Source organism: Megascapheus bottae, chromosome 9 (genome assembly GCF_031878675.1).
Source record: "Megascapheus bottae isolate mThoBot1 chromosome 9, mThoBot2.hap1, whole genome shotgun sequence".
Lineage (NCBI taxonomy): Eukaryota > Metazoa > Chordata > Mammalia > Rodentia > Geomyidae > Megascapheus > Megascapheus bottae.
In genome coordinates, this window is record NC_143517.1 from 30,607,934 (window position 1) to 30,627,363 (window position 19,430).

General features: G+C 36.1%; 1 protein-coding gene across 5 annotated transcripts in view; it reads left to right on the plus strand.

Moving 5' to 3' along the window:
* Wwp1 (WW domain containing E3 ubiquitin protein ligase 1) overlaps positions 1 to 19,430 on the plus strand; it is an 85,215-nt gene that overhangs the window by 32,805 nt on the left and 32,980 nt on the right. For 4 of the 5 annotated variants that reach the window (XM_090339018.1, XM_090339020.1, XM_090339019.1 and 1 more), the window contains 9 exons: positions 2,206 to 2,343; positions 2,429 to 2,495; positions 4,794 to 4,978; positions 10,780 to 11,110; positions 15,674 to 15,769; positions 16,067 to 16,241; positions 18,289 to 18,343; positions 18,447 to 18,531; positions 18,647 to 18,775. In XM_090339018.1, the coding sequence (XP_090195144.1) occupies positions 2,206 to 2,343; positions 2,429 to 2,495; positions 4,794 to 4,978; positions 10,780 to 11,110; positions 15,674 to 15,769; positions 16,067 to 16,241; positions 18,289 to 18,343; positions 18,447 to 18,531; positions 18,647 to 18,775 (1,261 nt within the window). The remainder of the gene's footprint in view (positions 1 to 2,205; positions 2,344 to 2,428; positions 2,496 to 4,793; positions 4,979 to 10,779; positions 11,111 to 15,673; positions 15,770 to 16,066; positions 16,242 to 18,288; positions 18,344 to 18,446; positions 18,532 to 18,646; positions 18,776 to 19,430) is intronic. The other variant, XM_090339022.1, reaches the window with a different exon arrangement.

The following is a 19,430-nucleotide window of genomic DNA, read 5'->3' on the forward strand; positions in this document are numbered from 1 at the left end:
AACTCAGGGCCTGGGCACTATCCTTGAGCTTTCTCAAGGCTAATGCTCTACCACTTGAGCCACAACACTACTGCCATTTTCTATGTATGTGGTACCAAGGACTTAAACCCAAGGCCGTGTGCATACTAGGCAAGTGTTCTACCAGTAGGCCACACTCCTGGCCCATAGCTTGAGGATTTTCTTTTTTCTTTTTGAATGGGTCATGGTCTTGAACTCTGGACCGAGGCACTGTCTCTGAGCTTTTTTTTTTTTTTTTTTTTTTTTTTTGCCAGTCCTGGCCTTGAGCTAAGGGCATGAACCCTGTCCTTGGACTTTCTCAAGGCTAGAGCTCTACCACTTGAACCTCAGAACCACTTGTGGCTTTTTTTTTTTTTTTCTATGTATGTGGTACTGAGGAATTGAACCCGGGTCTTGGTGCATGCTAGGCAAGCACTCTACCACTAGGCCAAACTCCCAGCCTGTCCCTGAGCTTTTCAAGCTCAAAGCTACCACCCAACCCCTGAACCACAGCCCTACTTCCTGTCTTTCTAGGGATTAGTGGGAGATTAGAGTCTCACAAAACACTGGCTTTGAACTGACTTTGAACCTTGATCCTCAGATTTCAGCCTCCCGAGTAGCTAAGGTTACAGATGTGAGCCACTATACCTGGCTTAGCTTGACGAGATTTTAAGATAGGCTAGACTGCAAATATTTTGTAGATCTCATACCAGTATTTGTAATTCTGCAGAATTACAAATCATACGATTTATGGGATTCTCAGAATATGTAATTAATTGAAGATTAAGTGCTGTACAATGTTTTTTCCATAACATTAAATCTTATTGTCTGGCAGATGGCTTCCAGTGGTTTACTTAAAGTAATGTTCGAATCTGTAAATCTTTGTCCTTATCTTCTTAGTGCCTCACAAAAGATACATCACTTCATTGTAAAGATTAAGCCTTGTGGTAAATTTATAAGGTTTCAAACATAGAGGAAATATGTATGTCTTAGTCTCAGTTACTCATTTTATTATAAATCATTTATCTTACTATAAAAATAGCAGAGTTACTTGCTAGAATAACAAGGTTATAAGTAGAAGACAGATTTTCTTTCTTAATTGTTGAATTTTGATTAGAAGTAATATTAATTTTCTGTTTTTAGCTAGCTTTAGAATAATTAAACGTACCGAAGATGATTAAATTCTTCATCTCCTTTGATTCAACTACTTTATATAATACTTGGATTTTAGTTCAGCATCAGTTGGATGAGCTCTAGTGACCCAAGAAAAACCTGACAATATTATGATTGTAGAGATATTTGATGTTACATTTTGTCTTCTTTAGCTCTTAAAATGACTGCATTTATGTAGAATCTAAACACCCTAGTGATGAAAGAGAAGTATTTGATTTTATATAAAAAAATAATAAACTAGCCAGTCCGTGGCTCATGCCTGTCATCCTAGCTGCTCAGGAAGCTGAGATCTGAGGATCATGGTTCAAAGCCAGCCTGGCCTCAAAAGAACCTGAGACTCTTATCGCCAATCAACCTCTAGAAAACAGGAAGTGGGGCTTGGCTGGAGGGTAGGGAGGTAACTTTGAGGTGAAGAGTTCAGGGACAGCACCCAGGCCAAGTTCAAGCCCCATGAACCACACATAAAAACAAACAAACAAACAAATAGTAAACTGTTGTCATAATCTTTAGTAGCATTCATTGAAGACTGTGTGTGCCATAAGTGGACTTTACATTAAGTGCTTATGATTGGTCTTAGTTTGAAGTTTTTGTTTTTTTTTTAATTCTGTCCCCATTTTGTAGTGAGGAGATATGAAATGTAAGTGTTCAAGAAGTTTAAATAACTTAATCGATAGTGTGGCTAATTAGTAGCAGAGCTAGGATTTGTCACAATGCTATTAGGCTGAAATTATGCCTCAGCCAAAGGGTTGGGCCCAAGATCAAATTTGTTCAGTTATAACACAAACTATTAGATTTATTTATGCAAAATGAAGTTTGAACTGTGTATAGAAGCAGTTAAAGATATCTATCAGAAGCCTGGGGGAGAGAGGCATTATTTAAATAGGTGTGAAATGCTAGTATAGATAAAAAATACAAAAAATTCCTTCTAAATAGCTGTCAAGTACTGGATTACATTCATTCTTGAAATGTAGTGTTGAATTCCAAAACAGTTTTGTATGTAGCCAGAATGATGAAATAGAATATTCTTTTTTCTAGTGGAAAAAGTGAAGGAACAATTAAAACTCTCTTTGGAAAACAAGAACGGCATAGTACAAACTGGTGAGCTAACAGTTGTACTTGATGGACTAGTGGTTGAACCAGAAAATGTAGCAAATCATAGCTCTTCTCCAACAAGTAAGCTACCTGTATGCTTTTAAAATTTAAAGCAAGTCAACAAGAAGTATATGAAAACCTAGTTCTTTCTTTGTTTCTTCTTCAGTAGAAATACAGCAAAATGGGGATACCTTACATGAAAATGGAGACCCTTTGGCAAGGACAACTACCAGGTAGAATGTTTCACTTCAATGTTTGTGGTAACTTATACTAGTATAAATTGGTTTGGATTGCATTCCAGTAGGTCACACTTGCAATCTTAGCTACTAAGAAAACTGACATCTCGATTCCAAGCCAGCTGTAATAACCCACCAAAAAGTCAGAAGTAAAACTGTGGCTCAGAGTAGTAGAGCATGAATCTTGACCACAAAAGCGAAGGATCTGCCTAGGTCCTGAATCCAAGCCATTGTACAGGCATAAACAAAATGTTTTTTTTCTTTTTTTAAAAAAAAATTTTTATATTCCTTATTTTTGTGAAACGGGGGCTATATAGCTCTGGTGGACTTCAAACTTTCTGCCTTAGTCTCTTAGGCTTTGGCATTACAATTCTGCATAGTCACACTCACGTATGAAGTTTAAATTTTTAACTTAAATTTAGAATTTGTCACAGAATTTAAAAGCTTACATGAAAACGTATTTGTTGAATGTGAAAGCAGCTTTTAAAAATAGTAATAGTTTATTAAGATATAACACATTCCATAATCATTTTTCTAAAGAATAAATTTCAGTATAATTTTTTCATATTTCTAGATGCTACAACTACGCATCCAGTAATTTACCTTTTCTCTCTGGATTTGTCTGTTTTCATCATTTCCTATAAAATTCATAAATTGTGAATATTTGTGACTGGCTTCTCAGACTTAGCATAACATTTCAAGGTTCATTTATGTTGTAGTGATTTATGAAATTCATTTATGTGTCTGAACTTCATTCTTTCTTACTAAAATATTTTTAAAAATGCGTACTTTGTTTTTTTGATAAATAAATTAAGAGATTGTTGGTAAATCTTTTATTTATTTATTTATTTATTTGTTTATTTATTTTGCCAGTCCTGGGCTTGAGCTCAGGGCCTGAGCACTGTCCTTGGACTTCTCAAGGTTAGAGCTCTACCACTTGAGCCTCAGCACCACTTCCGGCTTTTTTCTATGTATGTGGTACCGAGGAATCAAACCCGGGTCTTCATGCATGCTAGGCAAGCACTTTAACCACTAGGCCAAACTCCCGGCCCCTGTTGGTAAATCTTAATGCTATCTGAATTGGCTTTCTGTAGATCACAAGGAGATAAATGCTCTTCTGATTGGCTTTTCTAAAGAGCTCATCAAGGGATAGGGTGGTAGCCTTGAGCTAAAGAGCCCTGGGACAACTCCCATGCCTAGAGTTTAAGTCCCACAACTGCCCAGAACACACACACACACACACACACACACACACACACACACACACACACACACACACACACAATCATATATATTTGTGACAATAGAAGGTTTATGATATTTAAATTGGAATAAATATGTATAATACTAAACACAGTAGAAGTGTAATCTTTTATTTTATTTTTTTGTCAGACATGGGGCTTGAACTCTGGCCTGGGCACTGTCCCTGCGCTCTTCAATGCAAGGCTACCACCCTACCCCTGGGTCTGGGCATTGTCCCCGAGCCACAGCCCAACTTCCAGTTTTCTAGTGGTTAATTGCAGATAGGAGTCTCATGTTGTTTAGTACCTGGGCTGGCTTTGAACCTTGATCCTCAGATCTCAGCCTCCTGAGTAGCTAGGATTATAAGTGTGAGCTACAGCTCCCGTTTGAAGTGTAGTCTTAAAATATAAAAGTATATTTCTGTAAAACTAGTTGGCACATTAAAAAATACATGTTGGTGAAGGACCTAAAGTGTGACCTTTATTACTCTACTCTAAATCCCAGGTGTGGTATTGTAATCCTAGGTACTCTGGAGGCTGAGGCAGAAGGATCACAGGTTGGCCAACTTAGACCCTGTCTGAAAATATAATTTTAAAGCCAGATGCTGGTGGCTCATGCTTATAATCCTGGCTACTTGGGAAGCTAAGATCTGAGCATAGAGGTTTGAAGCCAGCTGGAGCAAAAAAGTGCTTACATTTCTTATCTCTAATTAAACAGCAAAATGCTGGAAGAGAGATGTGGATTAAGTGGTAGGTCAGTGTCCTGATCGGAAAAGCCAGCTAAGGACGTGAAGCACAAATCTCAGTAGTATACAATTAGGACTTAAAGTATTTTAAAACTTCAGTGTAATAAAACTTCTATCACTTTACATGAATATTAAGAATTTTAACTTCTTCTTAGAGAAATGATGATGTTTATTCTTAATGAACAAAGAATTTATTTATTTATTTATTAAAGAATTTATTAACATTGGTTTTTACATTATATTTTAAATAACAAGTTTAACAAATAAGTGTTCAAGAAGGGAATCTCTATGTTTGTTTGTTTTTAAAGGTTGGCTATTGAAGGTACTAATGGAATCGATAATCACGTACCTACAAATGCTGTCATCCCAAACTCGTGCTGTTCGTATGTAGTTAACGGAGACAACACACCTTCATCCCCATCTCAGGTTGCTGTCAGACCCCAAAATACACCAGCTCCAAAACCACTCACCACTGAGCCTGCCAATGATACTGGTAACCTTGGCTGTTTATGATACATTGTTTACGTGAAAGCAAAATTAAGTCTATGTATCTATGCCTATACTTCCTTCTTTCTGTAATCTTTTTTCTTTAAAAATTTTTTTATTGTAAAGGTGATCTACACAGGGGTTACAGTTAGTTACATAAGTCAGGTAATGAGTACATTCCTTTTTTTAAAAACTATTGTTGGAATAATGTACAGAAGGGTTATAGTATATTTGTCAGGCAGTAGGTATATTATTTCTCACATAATGATAACCCTTCTCATGTTTTTGTCCCTGTTTCCTTCCTCCCACTCCCTCCTAACCATCTTATTTTCCCCCCTTCCCTTCCCTATTTCAAATAAACAAATAAACATATATACAATATACCAGGTAACAATGACAACATGAGATTAGCCACAAATACAAAAAAAAAGAGAATAACATGGCAGAAGCACACAAAAAAAGCATGTTTCTGGAAGAACTTTAGTGAATTCATTGGTTTGCAACTAAAACTTAGCAGCAAATGATTCATTTTGTTTTTCTATCTAGTTTGATATAAAAATGGCCTATGACTAACTATAACTAGCAGAAAGTTTTATAGACCCAAAGAAGGAACTACTCTACTAGAGAGGCAATAGCTAAGGTAGGTTTTTCTCTGTCATGTTTTTGGGTCTGTCTGAAAGTACAGCATAATATAAATACAACATTTTGTAGTTGGAGAGCATATACAACAGTTCCATTAGTCTTGCTTTGTGTTATCCTTCAATGTAGATCATGACATATAATGCAAATCAGTTAACAACTAATGTTATAGGTAGCCAAAACAACACGTTCTAAATACTTTGCTTGGCTTTGAAAAAAAGTCAAAATTTGAAGTTTTAAAAATATAGGAACTGGGCTTGGAGTTTGGCCTAGTGGTAGAGTGCTTGTCTAGCATGCACGAAGGCCCTTACCCCTTGAGCCAAAGCACCACTTCCAGTTTCTAGAGGTTACTTAGAGATAAGAGTTTCACAGAGTTTAGTGCCTGGGCTGGCTTTGAACCTCAATCTTCAGATCTTAGTCTCCTGAGTAGCTAGCATTATAAGCATTCGCCATTCGTCTCTGTCAGCATTTCATTTTCATAAGACCAAATAAATGAGTTGTTTTGTTTGGTTATATTTGAATTAAGAAAGGTTGAGCTAGTGCTATTCTTTCTGACAGCAGTTAGATAACAGACCCTATCATTTAAATCTATACCCTTCTTTTTTCCTCACTCTTGGCCAGTACCAGATTTGGAACTCAGACTTTGTCCTGAGGCTGACTTTGAACTTAAATCTTTAGGATCTTAGCCTCCTGAGTAGCTATTACTAAAGATGTGAACCACTAAGCCTGACTTGATTTCATGTAAAGAATATAAGATAACGATGTTGAGTGCTTAGTTTAGATAGGTTTATACCACTTTCCTTTCTGTTTTCTTCCTGTCATCTCTATTTAAAGTGCATGAAGTTTCCTTATTTGTAAAATGATTACCTATCTGAATAGATTAGTGAAAATAGTCTTGTGACCCCATAGTTCCATATTTTCTGTGTTTGGGTGTATTCAGATGTGGACATAATTAAGGAAGAAGGAATTAATTAAGGATTTTCTGAATGTAGACTGATAGGCTTCAGATGGTATTCTCCCAACCTTTTACATCTCCTGCTATTGAAAGTGTCTTACAAAACAATCCTATTGTCATCATTCCATTGCCTAGTTTAATAAAGGCTTCCGGAACCTAGCCTGTTGATAGCAACCACTTAATGAATGTCTTCTTGTATGGTCAGCATCCCTTACCAGGAAGATGAATTCAGGTACCTTTTCCAGGGATGGGCAGTTCCTGTTCCTTTAAGATGTTGGTACAAAGCAGTATTTCTTTACTTAAGGTAAGGTCCTAAAAATGGAAAGACTTGGAAGAAATCATATTAAGTGAAGCAAGCCAGACCCAAAGGAGCATAGGCTCAATGGTTTCCCTCATTTGTAATAATGAGTTCAAACCTTGGACTCTCCTAGGAGAGCATTACAATAGCTCAAAACTTAGATACAAAAGGCCATATAGGATGAGGCTAAATGAAAGGACCTTTAGGATATGGAAACAAGAGCCATATAATTGTGTGATTGTTGTTCTTAATGTACTGTTATTTCTCATCTCTTTTGTTGTCCCTTGATTATTCTCATATTGTTACAGTATCTTACCTTGTTATCTGGTATATTGTATATATGATTATTTGTTTATTTGAAATAGGAAAGGCAAGGGGGAAAACAAGATGAGAGGAGGGGGTGGGGGGATGGGGACAAAAACATGAGAAGGGGTATCAACGTGTGTGAAGTAATGCTTCTTCTATCTGGTGAATATAATTGTAACCCTTCTATTAATTATAATAAGAAAAAAAAGGTAAGGTTCTTAGATATGTTGTTTTTGTTGTTGGAGTTATAGATGGGAGTGTGGGTGGAGGAGATCATATTCTTTTTTTTTCCCTATTTTTATGAGGAGATCATATTCTATTGCATATTCTGCCTTTAGTGTTCTGAGTGTGTGCCTGACATCTGAATTGTTCTTTAGCTTTTAGTTCTTTGGCTTGCTACCTGAATGTCTTGATCTTTTCTCATATGTGTCCTCACATTCAACCTGAGGGCTTCAGTAGAGCTGCTCTTCCTTGAGAACCTCAAACTTTGAGCCAGATGAGCTTTTTTTTTTCCTTAAAAAGTTATTTATTCAGCCTTGTACTTACATTAATAATTCAAAGTAGACTTATACAGCTTTAATTCCAGTTGGGAAGTTGCTGAAGTTTGTTACTGTATTTTTTTTAAATTATTTTTTGTTTTTTCTTGTAAAATCATTCACTGGCAAAAAATTATTAGAACTGACATGAAACTATAGTTTTAGCGGGTGCCAATTGACTCATGTCCATAATCCTAGCTACTCAGAAGGCTGAGATCTGAGGATAGTAGTAGTCAGACAGGGCAGGAAGCCCATGGGACTCTTAACCTCCACTTTCAGAGAGTTGGAAGTATAGCTATAGCTCAAGTGTAGACTGCTAGCCTTGAACAAAAAAGCTCAGGCCTACCAGCACCCAGGCCCTGAGTTCCAGCCCTAAGCACTAAATTTGAACTGTCACATTCCTCCAAAAAATAAATCCTAGAGGTTTTATTTATGATGTATATTTCTATGCAAATTTATTTAGTCATGCGGTTCTCTATTCTGGTGTTAATGTAGTATGTAATAAATATATATGCCATTTCCTTTTATAATCTTTCAGGCCCAAAAACTTACAGCTTTTTATAGGATTTCAGATAAGAATTCTAGAACAGCACTTAGGGAGTTGAAACAGATGGTAACTTCCTGTTATGCCATTACACATGAAGGCTTTTCCTCCTTTCCTATTCTTTGTAGTCTTAAGATTCGTTTGAGAGATTTAGTTGCTTTGATCATTAGTACTTATTTTAGCCACTAATGAGAGACAGTTATAATGTAGTGAAGAATTGATTTTGGCTTCATATAGGACTGAACTCAGCCATTTAATCAGTGAATGATGATTTTAGACAAATCGAACATTCTCAAAATTAGCTCGTCTATTAAAAAGATAAAAAATAAGGGGCCGGGAGTTTTGGCCTAGTGGTTAAAGTGCTTGCCTAGCATGCATAAAGATCCAGGTTTGATTTCTCGGTACCACATACATAGAAAAAAGCCGGAAGTGGTGCTGAGGCTCAAGTGGTCGAGCTCTAGCCTTGAGAAAGTCCAAGGACAGTGCTCAGGCCCTGAGCTCAAGCCCAGGACTGGCAAAAAAAAAAAAAAAAAGATAAGTAAAACTTTTGTAGGATTATTTTGAAAGTTTAAATGAGTTTATAAAACTACTATAGTTCTTAGTATATTCTTTCCTGCTTAGTTTCCTTATCCCTAACTTCTATTATTAAATTGGTCTTTTTATAATATATAATCATCTTTTAAAAAAATAAAGTTGATCAGAGCTTAGTTTCTTCAGCCAGAGCTAGCTGATCTCAGAAATTTGACACATTTTTTTATCTGCGCTTTTTATATTAAAAGAACTCAGAAAGAATGTATTGGAAGGTCCCATATATGAGCCTTTCTCAGGTGTTAACATCTTGTATTACTATAGTAAAATATCTGCATCAGGAAACTGACAGTGGCACAAAGCAGAGTGTTTTTGTATTATTTTGCTTGCATTCTGTGTGAGTGTGTTTAGTTCTGCGCAATCTTATCATAGGTATGTTTCATATAATGGCGATGGCAGTCACAATACGAAAACAGCATGTTACCACATGGCTTACTCAAGCTGATCCACTCTCAAGTATCTATTAACTTTTTTTTTTTTTAGACAGGGTCTTGCTTTGTAGTTTAGATTAACATTAGATCCTCTGGCTTTGGAGGTACAAAGTGGTATGTTAGTGTGCTTATGTTCCTGAAACAGAACACTTCAGGATATAAAAAAAAAAAAGTGATTTAGGTAGCTCAGTTTTGGAGGCTGGATGGCCATGTCTGGAGCACATACAGAAGGAGAGATCACAATGACAGGAAGCTGAAGTGAGCCTAAAGAATTGTGTCTGCTTTTCTTTTTTTCTTCTAAATAATAGCTCACTCTTGAAAGTACTCATCATTCCATATCTATAATTACTTCACGGATTTTCACCTATCACAGGGCTCTCTGGAATGTAACTCCCACAATAGGTATCATTATTTATGTACTTTTTAAAGAACCCACAATACAGTGAAGCTGCAACAAGTGAACTAATAAAGCAAGGGATGACTGAAAAGTATTTCATTGTGGTATTTACATACATAAATATATCAAATTCACCCACTTCATTTATTTATTTATTGCCAGTCCTGAGCTTGAGCTCAGGGCCTGAGCACTGTCCTTGGACTTTCTCAAGGCTAGAACTCTACCACTTGAGCCACAGCACTACTTCCAGCTTTTTTCTATGTATGTGGTACCGAGGAATCTAACCCGGGTCTTCATGCATTCTAGGCAAGCACTAAGCACTCTACCGCTAGGCCAAACTCCAGGCCCCTATGCAGGTTACTTTTGAGATGAAATCCCATGGACTTTTAGCTTAGGTTGATCTAACAGTTCTAAGCCTCCCTAAGTAGTTTGGATTACAGGAATGATTACTGACAGTGGCTTGTAACAATTTTTAATGAGTTTTATCATTTCATTTATTTATACATGCATATACACACATACATATACAAAATGCATTTCAGCTATATATTTAGTATAATTTGCCTATTGGCATTTTGGGGAGTGATTAGTGTGTTTTTCTGTACATATCCTGTGTGAGAGCCTGTGGGTCTCAGAGGCCTCACTATAGTAGTTTGAGTAGTTGTGCTGTAGCCATTAGTGTACAACATCTTGAATCTTCTTCATTGCAGTTTGATTTGACAAACTTTATAGTATACATATACTGGGAATGAACCAGTTACTTAAAGTGAAAGTTAAAAATGTCAGTGAATCTCAGAAAATGCAGTCATACATTTCCTTTTTGTACATTAGAAGGGAAGTTGAAACAAATGTTTTTCATGTTTGTTTATAGTCTGTGTAGATTGTCCCTCAGAATGATAATTTGGAAAAGAAACATTTATATGCTAATGTTGGCTTGTTTCCTTAAGCCATGGCTATTAACATGCTTAAATTTTTATTATTTACACACTTATCCTTAAAGGTAAACTATGAAAAATGCAGTATCTTAGATTCATCAGTACTGGTCCATTGCTTAGTGTGAATTACTATCTGAAGACTAGATTAGGTAACTAGGTACTTCATTATTACTTTATAGGTTCCCTCTCAGTTAATGGAGAATCATCTTCATCTGCATTAACTGCTATGGATACCCCGCTACCATCTGAAGAACTCACATTGACTTCAGATTGCACTAGCACTACCATCGAAGATTCTCCTGTTCAGGAGCTACTGGCATCCTCAGAGCATAATGAATGTATTCCTTCTGTCAGTACAGAATTGGTATCTGAAGCTCAGAACCTATTAGACCTTAACTCCTCTAATTCTGGAAGTAGTTCTGCTTTTGACAAATTAAGGCAACCGGATGGATGTGTGGAGCCTCTTCGGCAGCAGTCTGGAAATGCAAACACAGAGTCTTTGCCATCAGGGTATGTGAAAATATTTTTTTTAGCATTTGACTTTCTTTTAATTAGTAACCATATTATATGGCTATTAGATGTGTATATATGATCTTTTATTACTGTAAATTAATTATACAAAGGGGTCTCATTAAAATATTTGTGTGTATGTATATAATATACTTTGATTAGATTCATCCCATTTGATTTTATACCTCTCTTTCCTCTTCTAAAATAGTTTTAATATTTAAAATCAAAGTTGGAATGATTTATACACTTTTTTTTCCTCAATGAAAGTACTTTTTGGAGCTGAGAACAATTGTTCACCTAGTGGAAGTATGTATAGTATGCAAAAAAAAGAATCTGATATTAATTTGAAAACCTTGTGAGTTTGATTTTTCCTTTTTGATGAGAATGACCATGACTACATAATAATGCCAGTCTTCCAGCTTTCTGTGTAGTCTGCTCTCCAAGCCTCATATGAGAATAGCTAGCAACGCTTTTCATGTGTTAATGCTGGTGATGGTCTCCCAGCCTTTCTAGTGGGCCCTATTATGAACTCTGGTTTTTATTGCTGTGTAATTTTTATTGGTCTCCTTTAAGTGTCCCTCTCTGTTCAGCTCTCTACGATTTTCTTAATATTTATCTTTATTGTAGCTATAGTCATCCCTTCCATATTTACTTGTTTTGACTCTTTACTTGGCACTGAAGATGCTAATTAATAAAGCAGTATAGACACTGTGTCAATGTATAGCTGTTGAAACTTCCCTTCTTGGGTATTTAGTTACCTAGTGCCTTCATTTGTTCATCACAATATTTACACTCATACTTATTTCCTCCTTTTGGTACTGTTTTTTATGCCCCCACCTCTCCCTTCACGTTCCTGTTTTCATCTAGATTTCACCACTGTTTAATTGTAGATTGACCCTTTGGTATATGCTTCCCCTGACAGATCTGTATGCTTGTGTCATTTTAGTTATTAAAACTTTATGTCTAGGGTAGTTCTTTTTCTAACCTTTTTTTTTTTTTTGGCCAGGGCTTGAACTCAGGGCCTGAGTACTGTTCTTGGGCTTTCTCAAGGCTAGTGCTCTACCAGTTGAGCTACAGCACCATTTCCGTGTTTTGTTTTGTTTTGTTTTGTTCTCCTATGTATGTGGTACTGAAGAGTCAAATCCAGGCCTTCATGCACTCTAGGCATATACTCTGTCACTAGGCTAAACTCCTGGCCCCTCTAACCTTATTTTTTAGCTGCCTTTTGGGACAAATCCTTCTGTTTATTGTAGACATTTCAGGCCATATGTTATGTTCCACTTTCTCCTCAAAAATCTCTTGTGCTAGGTTGATTTTTGGTACTTCAGTCACTTACCTACCATTCACTATATGCAGTAATATAAGAGGCTGTTCTTGATGTGAAGAATCTCATGGTCTAATAAAGGGTAAAGAGAAATAAACTATTAAACTACATGTACTATACAGTATAGTAAAGCCCTACCAGAGGTATTTAGTATACTATGGAAAGGGACATAGGCAGAGATGAGTACAGGATTAGGGGAATATCCTGTGTTATTGAGGTCAAAGAATTAAGTCAGGGAGAGATGATATCTAGATCGTGAAAGAATCCTTTCTGAGAGGAATAGGAGTTAACAGATTAAGGGAGTTTAAGAGTGAAAGATTTCATTCTCTATAGTACCAACTCTAGCACCTAGGAAAATGACTATACTGAACTCAGGAGTCAGTATTTGGTTTTAACTTCAGCATTTTAAAAAGCAAGGACTTTAACAACCGCATATTAAACAGTTGTGTGAAGAAGCATCTGCTGTATGTCTGCTGAGGACTGAGAAGCTTTGAAAAACATCAAGAAATTTTAATAGTGAAGTGGCATGATCCTGTTTTCATCTTGTTAGGGTCTTTCAGTGACTCTGAACTGATTTGGAGTTAAGGAGGTATGCATTCCAGTTAAAATAGCAAATATCTTAACTTAATTCTGTGGAGTCAAATAAAATGCACCAGCAATCCTGTAGCTACTGTTTATGATCTGTGTGTTCAAAGATCTGCCATAATTTCAATAAGTGTTTTTTTAAATTGTGGTCATGACCAGTATTTGAGCATATAAGAAAGCAAATCAGTGTAGGCTAGGATGAGAAATACATGTAAGCAGCTGGGACATGGCTCAAGTGATATACAAGGTCCTAAGTACTATCCTACCAACCAGAAAGGTTATTATTTCCTAAAAGATATTTTTGGAAGTTTAATTTTGATAAGAATAATAAAATAAAAAGCTTGTAAAGAAAGGTTTGAAGCCTTGTAACAAAGTAGCAAAGGAGCAGTGATGAAAATATCTAAAATATCACATAAAATTATTGGGAATCTCTGGAAACTAAATCAAGTCTTCTAGTAAACTTTATTTGGGGGAGGCAGTAATTAAGCATTCATATAGCTAGATAGCTGATGGTTTATGTTATAGGAATTCCTGGAATATATTTAAGCTGAAATTATTATTACTATTTTTTGCCAGTTGTAAAGATTAAACTCAGGGCCTGGGCACTGTCCTTGGACACTTTTTGCTTAAGGCTAGCGCTCTGCCACTTAAGCCACAACACCACATCCAGACTTTTATATGTATGGTACCAAGGAATCGAACCCAGGGCTTTGTGCATGTGAGGCAAGCCCTCTACCACTAGGCTATGCTCCCAGCCCTAAAATTATGTTTTTAAATCCTTCTTTCTCATTTTTTAAAAAAATTCATAGAAGCAATTAAAGTAAATCTAAACTTTTCACTTATTTTTAGTGATTTTTTTTTAATTTTGTGGTGGGTCATAGGGTTTGAACTCAGCCTGGGTACTGTCCTGAGCTCTTCAGCTCAAGGCTAGTGTCCTACCCCTGGGCCTGGGCATTGTCCCTGAGCTCTTCAGCTCAAGGCTACCACTACTACCCTACCCTTGAGCCAAGCCCCACTTCCAATTTTCTAGAGATTAGTTGGAGAAAAGAGTCTCAGGTCCTTTTGTGCCTAGACTGGCTTTGAACCTTTATCCTCAGATCTCAGTTTCCTGAGTAGCTAGGATTACAGGCATGAGTCACTGCACCCAACTTATAAATAAGAAATACCTTCATTTTTTGTAGTATGTTGTAGCATTTTATACCGTGGTGGCATTTAGTAGGGAAGTTTAATAATCTATGCTTCTGCAAAATTATGAACTTGGGAATACTTATTGTTCATCATTACTAAAGTATTGTATGACTTAGACTTGTTAGAAGAGGCTTAAACAGATTATTAAATTACTTTTGTGGGTCATTTTAAGGACAGGTACAATTTAGTAGTAGAGACTATGTAGAGAATATGTAGAACCTCAGTGTATGAAGATAATTTGAGGAAAATAATAAGGCTTTTCTAAAAATCAATTACTGTTTCACATAAAGGAAAAGTACTTTCAACTTGTTATATATTAAAAACCAGAAGGCTAAACTCAAATATTAGGTTTTTACTTCAAACTTTTCTATATATTAACAATGGAAAGGAGGAATTATGGATCTTAAAGGAGGCAAATAGGGGCTGTAGGGGGTGGATAAGAGGCAGAGAATCTCTGAGATAGAGAAAAGTAGATAAGATTGTCTATAAATTAGCCAGGGGGTGGCTCACGCTTGTAATCCTAACTACTCAGGAGGCTGACATCTGAGGATCAAGGTTCAAAGCCAGCCTGGGCACAAAAGGACCTGAGACTTTTATCTCCATCTAACACAAAACAGGAAGTGGGGCTGGCTGAAGGGTAGGGTATGGTAGCCTTGAGCTGAAGAGTTCAGAGCCACATCCAGGCCCAGTAGTAGGGGCAATAGCCTTGAGCTGAAGAGCTCAGGGACAGAGCCCAGGTTGAGTTCAAGCCCCATTACCCACACACACAAAAGAAAAGATTGTCTATAAATTCAAAGGTCTATCCAAACCAAATGATGAATTATCAGGAAGCAGCAATACTGCATACTTCATTAAGGCTTTTTTCTAATAAAATCTTGAAGGCATAGACAAAATTGGTATTACTTAATAGTATTTTATGCCTTGGGCTTGATAGTAAGATGAGAGTCTTCAATTCTTGATTGTATTTTTTTATCTGATAATTTGGAGTTTTATAAAGTAATATAACTTTCAGATTTTTTTCTCTGCTAGCTACAGTTACTGTTTGACTTTCTAATATTGTTAAGAGGAATCATTAAAGAGATTAAAATAGCAGTAAGGGAGAGGAGTCCAGGGGAATGAGTGAATGAAGAGAGGAAGAGGAAAAATTTTGTTCAAGAATAAAATGCAATGCACATTCTACAAAGTTGAGAAAGGGGAGAGGGAGGGTTGGGAGGAATGGAGAAGAATGGAGAATGATGATGAAAGGGTGACATGCATAAACTGATTTGTTGAATGATAACTCCTTTGTACATCTACAGTAGAAAATGTATTGAAAGTGTAAAAAAGCAGTTAATATCTTTAAACTTTTCATGTATAAACATATATATATATATACCCATTTAAAGTAAGACCTGTAATTTTGCTGATTATAATTATTCCAGTTGTCCTTATCTGTTGTCTTTTATCTTTTTGTATTTTTATTAAAGATGGGAACAGAGAAAAGACCCTCATGGTAGAACCTATTATGTGGATCATAATACTCGAACTACCACATGGGAGAGACCACAGCCTTTACCCCCAGGGTAATTTGACATCTTTTTTTATCTTCATTTTTGGTTTTATCACATGTGTGATTTTTAATGTATTTGTACAGCATTAAGTGCATAGTTGGCTCTAAAGATGAACTTAAAGAGACCCTGCCGAAGTTTTGGACAGTAGTTTCAGTGAAACAAACCGCATGTTATTGCTGTGAGTGGATGGGTTGGTGATTCTATCACATGGTGATTCTGTCAACAAAGTACTGTTATGTCTTCGACTTGATATTTGAGTGAAGTACTAGTTTTCAGTATCTTATGGAAGATTATTGTTTATTTGTGTAGTTGGGAAAGAAGAGTTGATGATCGAGGAAGAGTTTATTATGTGGATCACAATACCAGAACAACAACATGGCAGCGTCCCACCATGGAATCTGTTCGAAATTTTGAACAGTGGCAATCTCAGCGGAACCAATTGCAGGGAGCTATGCAACAGTTCAACCAGCGATACCTCTATTCGGTAATTAGCAGGTTATAACATGGGAATACAGCCTTTGTGTTTGCCATGGGCTCTCTTCTACTTTGCTTATGTTCTGAAGTGGAACATACTTTTTTATATATACATGGAATGAGTACTCAAAATATTTATTGCTTTGGAACATTTCAGTGTTTGAAAGAGATCTTCAATCTTTACATAATATGTAAGACATTATGTATCATAACTGTTGGTTTGATTTCTATATGAATCTTAGCCGTGAGCCTGAAAAACGTTAGGGTAGCAGGAAAAAATTAAATAGTAGATACATTTCTGAAATATTTTCTATGGACTGACTTAAATGGACTGACATCTTGTTATTTCAGTAGAATGATACATTTGGGATATGAGTCTAAGACAGATAATACATTGGCTCACAGTGCCATCAAGTGACCAAGTTCTGCCCTTTAGCTCATCTATCTTTTTTTGTTTTTGCTAGTCCTGGGCTTAAGCTCAGGGCCTGAGGACTGTCCTTGGATTTTTCTCAAGGCTAGAACTCTACCACTTGAGCCTCAGCACCACTTCTGGCTTTTTCTAAGTATGTGGTACCAAGGAATCGAATCCGGTCTTTGTGCATGCGAGGCAAGCACTCTACCACTAGGCCAAACTCCTGGCCCTAGCTCATCTATCTTTATCATGCATCATACTTGTGACTTTGAGAAGATGGTACAACTTCCCTCTAGTTCTGATTTTCAGAGTCTATGCAAGAAGAAAGGGAAAGGAGAATGGAAAGGAAAGACAGCTTTGTTCTACCCTCATATCTAGCAAGGCCTTGCCATTTGCTTAGCAAGAGATATACACATGGCCTTCTGCCTATAACTCATTGGCAGAACTTCTCACTCTACCATTCCAGGTACAAGGCAGGCAGAAAATATGTATCCTTATGGATAAATGGTAGTTTTATTATCAAGAAAGAAGGGGTGAAAATACATACTATATTTGTATATATACTGAAGAATCTATAACAGCATTCTAAAATATTCATCAAGATGTATATACCTTATCAATAAGAAATTGATAAGAGAATAAAACATGAGGGCTGTTGAAGAGGATGGGAACCAGAGGAGGAAGAAGGTAACAAGAGAGGGTAAAGTCAGGTGAATATGATCGAAGTGCTTTGTTTGAAAGAGATCATGAAACTCAGTAAAATTTGTTTTAAAAAGAGAGGAAAATAAATAATGACATGAATTTGGTCAAAGTACATGGTACACATATATAGAAGCACCACAGTGAGGCCTCTCTGTATAATTAAGTACATTAATATGCATTTATATGTTTATAAATATAGTTATTTTAAAAATATTTCAAAATTCATGATAGAATATATTTTCTTGTGATTATATTGATATATTGTAATGTATAAACATGCAGAAAATATGTAGATTACACAAATATACTAAGTATAGGATAAAAGCTTATCTCTACAAAATGAGTTTAATCTTGTTTGTATTAATGAACATTAGATAACCCTATTAGTTTTTTTTTAATTTTATTTGTTTTGGTTCTATATTAAATAATCACTGCCTTATTTAAATATCATAATATTTGATGTGCTCTTTGCTCATCTTCTGTCTCCTCTATAGATCATTATGGAAGGGCTAGAAGATTAAAATATTGATATCAATATATTATTTCATTGAGCATTTTTTTATTGTTATTTTTTTGGCCCATCCTGGGGCTGGAACTCAGGGCCTGGGTAATGCCCTTGGACACTTTTTGCTCAAGGCTGGCACTCTTTCAGCGTTTACAGTGTATGTGGTACCAAGGAATCAAACCCAGGACTTCATGCATGCTAGGCAGGCACTCTACCACTAGGCTATGCTCCCAGCAATTATTTCTAAATCCTTTTTGCAAAATTAATAATTATAGCAGTTGATTAGATGCTATTATGTTTAGAACTTTGTGATACTGAAATGACATTTAATTAAAATATATTTTTTCAGTTATAAGATTTGACTCTGCCATGTTGTTTAGTATATTTTTACTGAAATTCCACTGTTTTATTTCTGCACTCAACTCTTTCTCCAACTAGGCTTCAATGTTGGCTGCAGAAAATGACCCGTATGGACCTTTACCACCAGGTTGGGGTAAGTTGATAGGGTACTGATAAAAAAAATAACTGCAGAGTATATAAATTAAATAGTTATATAATTATTACATTGCTTTTTTGTTTGTTTGTTTTTGTTTTAGAAAAACGAGTGGATTCAACTGACAGGGTTTACTTTGTGAATCACAATACAAAAACAACCCAGTGGGAAGATCCTAGAACTCAAGGGTTTGTATACACTGTAGCCGTACTTAAGTCATCTTACATAGACATGTCAAGCGAAACAGTGAGCCTTAAGTATCTAGAAAACATTCATTTGGAAATCATTACTTCTCTCTTTTAGCTTACAGAATGAAGAACCTCTGCCAGAAGGCTGGGAAATTAGGTATACTCGGGAAGGTGTTAGGTATTTTGTTGATCATAACACAAGGACAACAACATTCAAAGATCCTCGCAATGGGAAATCATCCGTGTAAGTAAAAGTGTGACTAATACCTTAAATGGTATTTAATGAAGACATGGGTTTAGTCTCAAATGCAACCTCAGGTTGAGTGGGAAATTCTACTTTCTGGTTCAAGAAAATCTGCACAAGTAATCCTCTAGTATTTCTATCTTTGATTTGTCTTATTCTGGAATGAATTTGGGGCATATAACTATATATCATACAACATATAATAATAGTAAATGGCCATAGTGATTAATAACTGTCAAGGGTTGTTCTAAACACTTTGTATCTATTAGCTAATTTTTATCTTCCACTAACTCCTTAAAGTATCATTTTTCCTGTTTATCAAGTGAGTGGGTAGCACAGCTAGTTGCATAGTTAAAAGGCATGATGAAATAGAATTGGTTTCAGACTAGGCAATCTGTCCCCAGTCTGTGCTGTTAGATGTCACATCATACTGCACCAGCAACATCTGTGAAGAAAATGTTAAGCAAAACTGAGTTTTCCAGATAGATTCCTTAATTAAGCAGTGGACAGATCGTGCCTTCATCCTTACACATGTGTGGTCTTGTATCACTTTAGAAAGCGGAAGCACGTCATAAAGCCTTTTGCAAATTCACAGTGTCATATGTGCTTACCTAACAACTTTTATCACTTGTAATTTTTCTTTGTTCTCAACTTG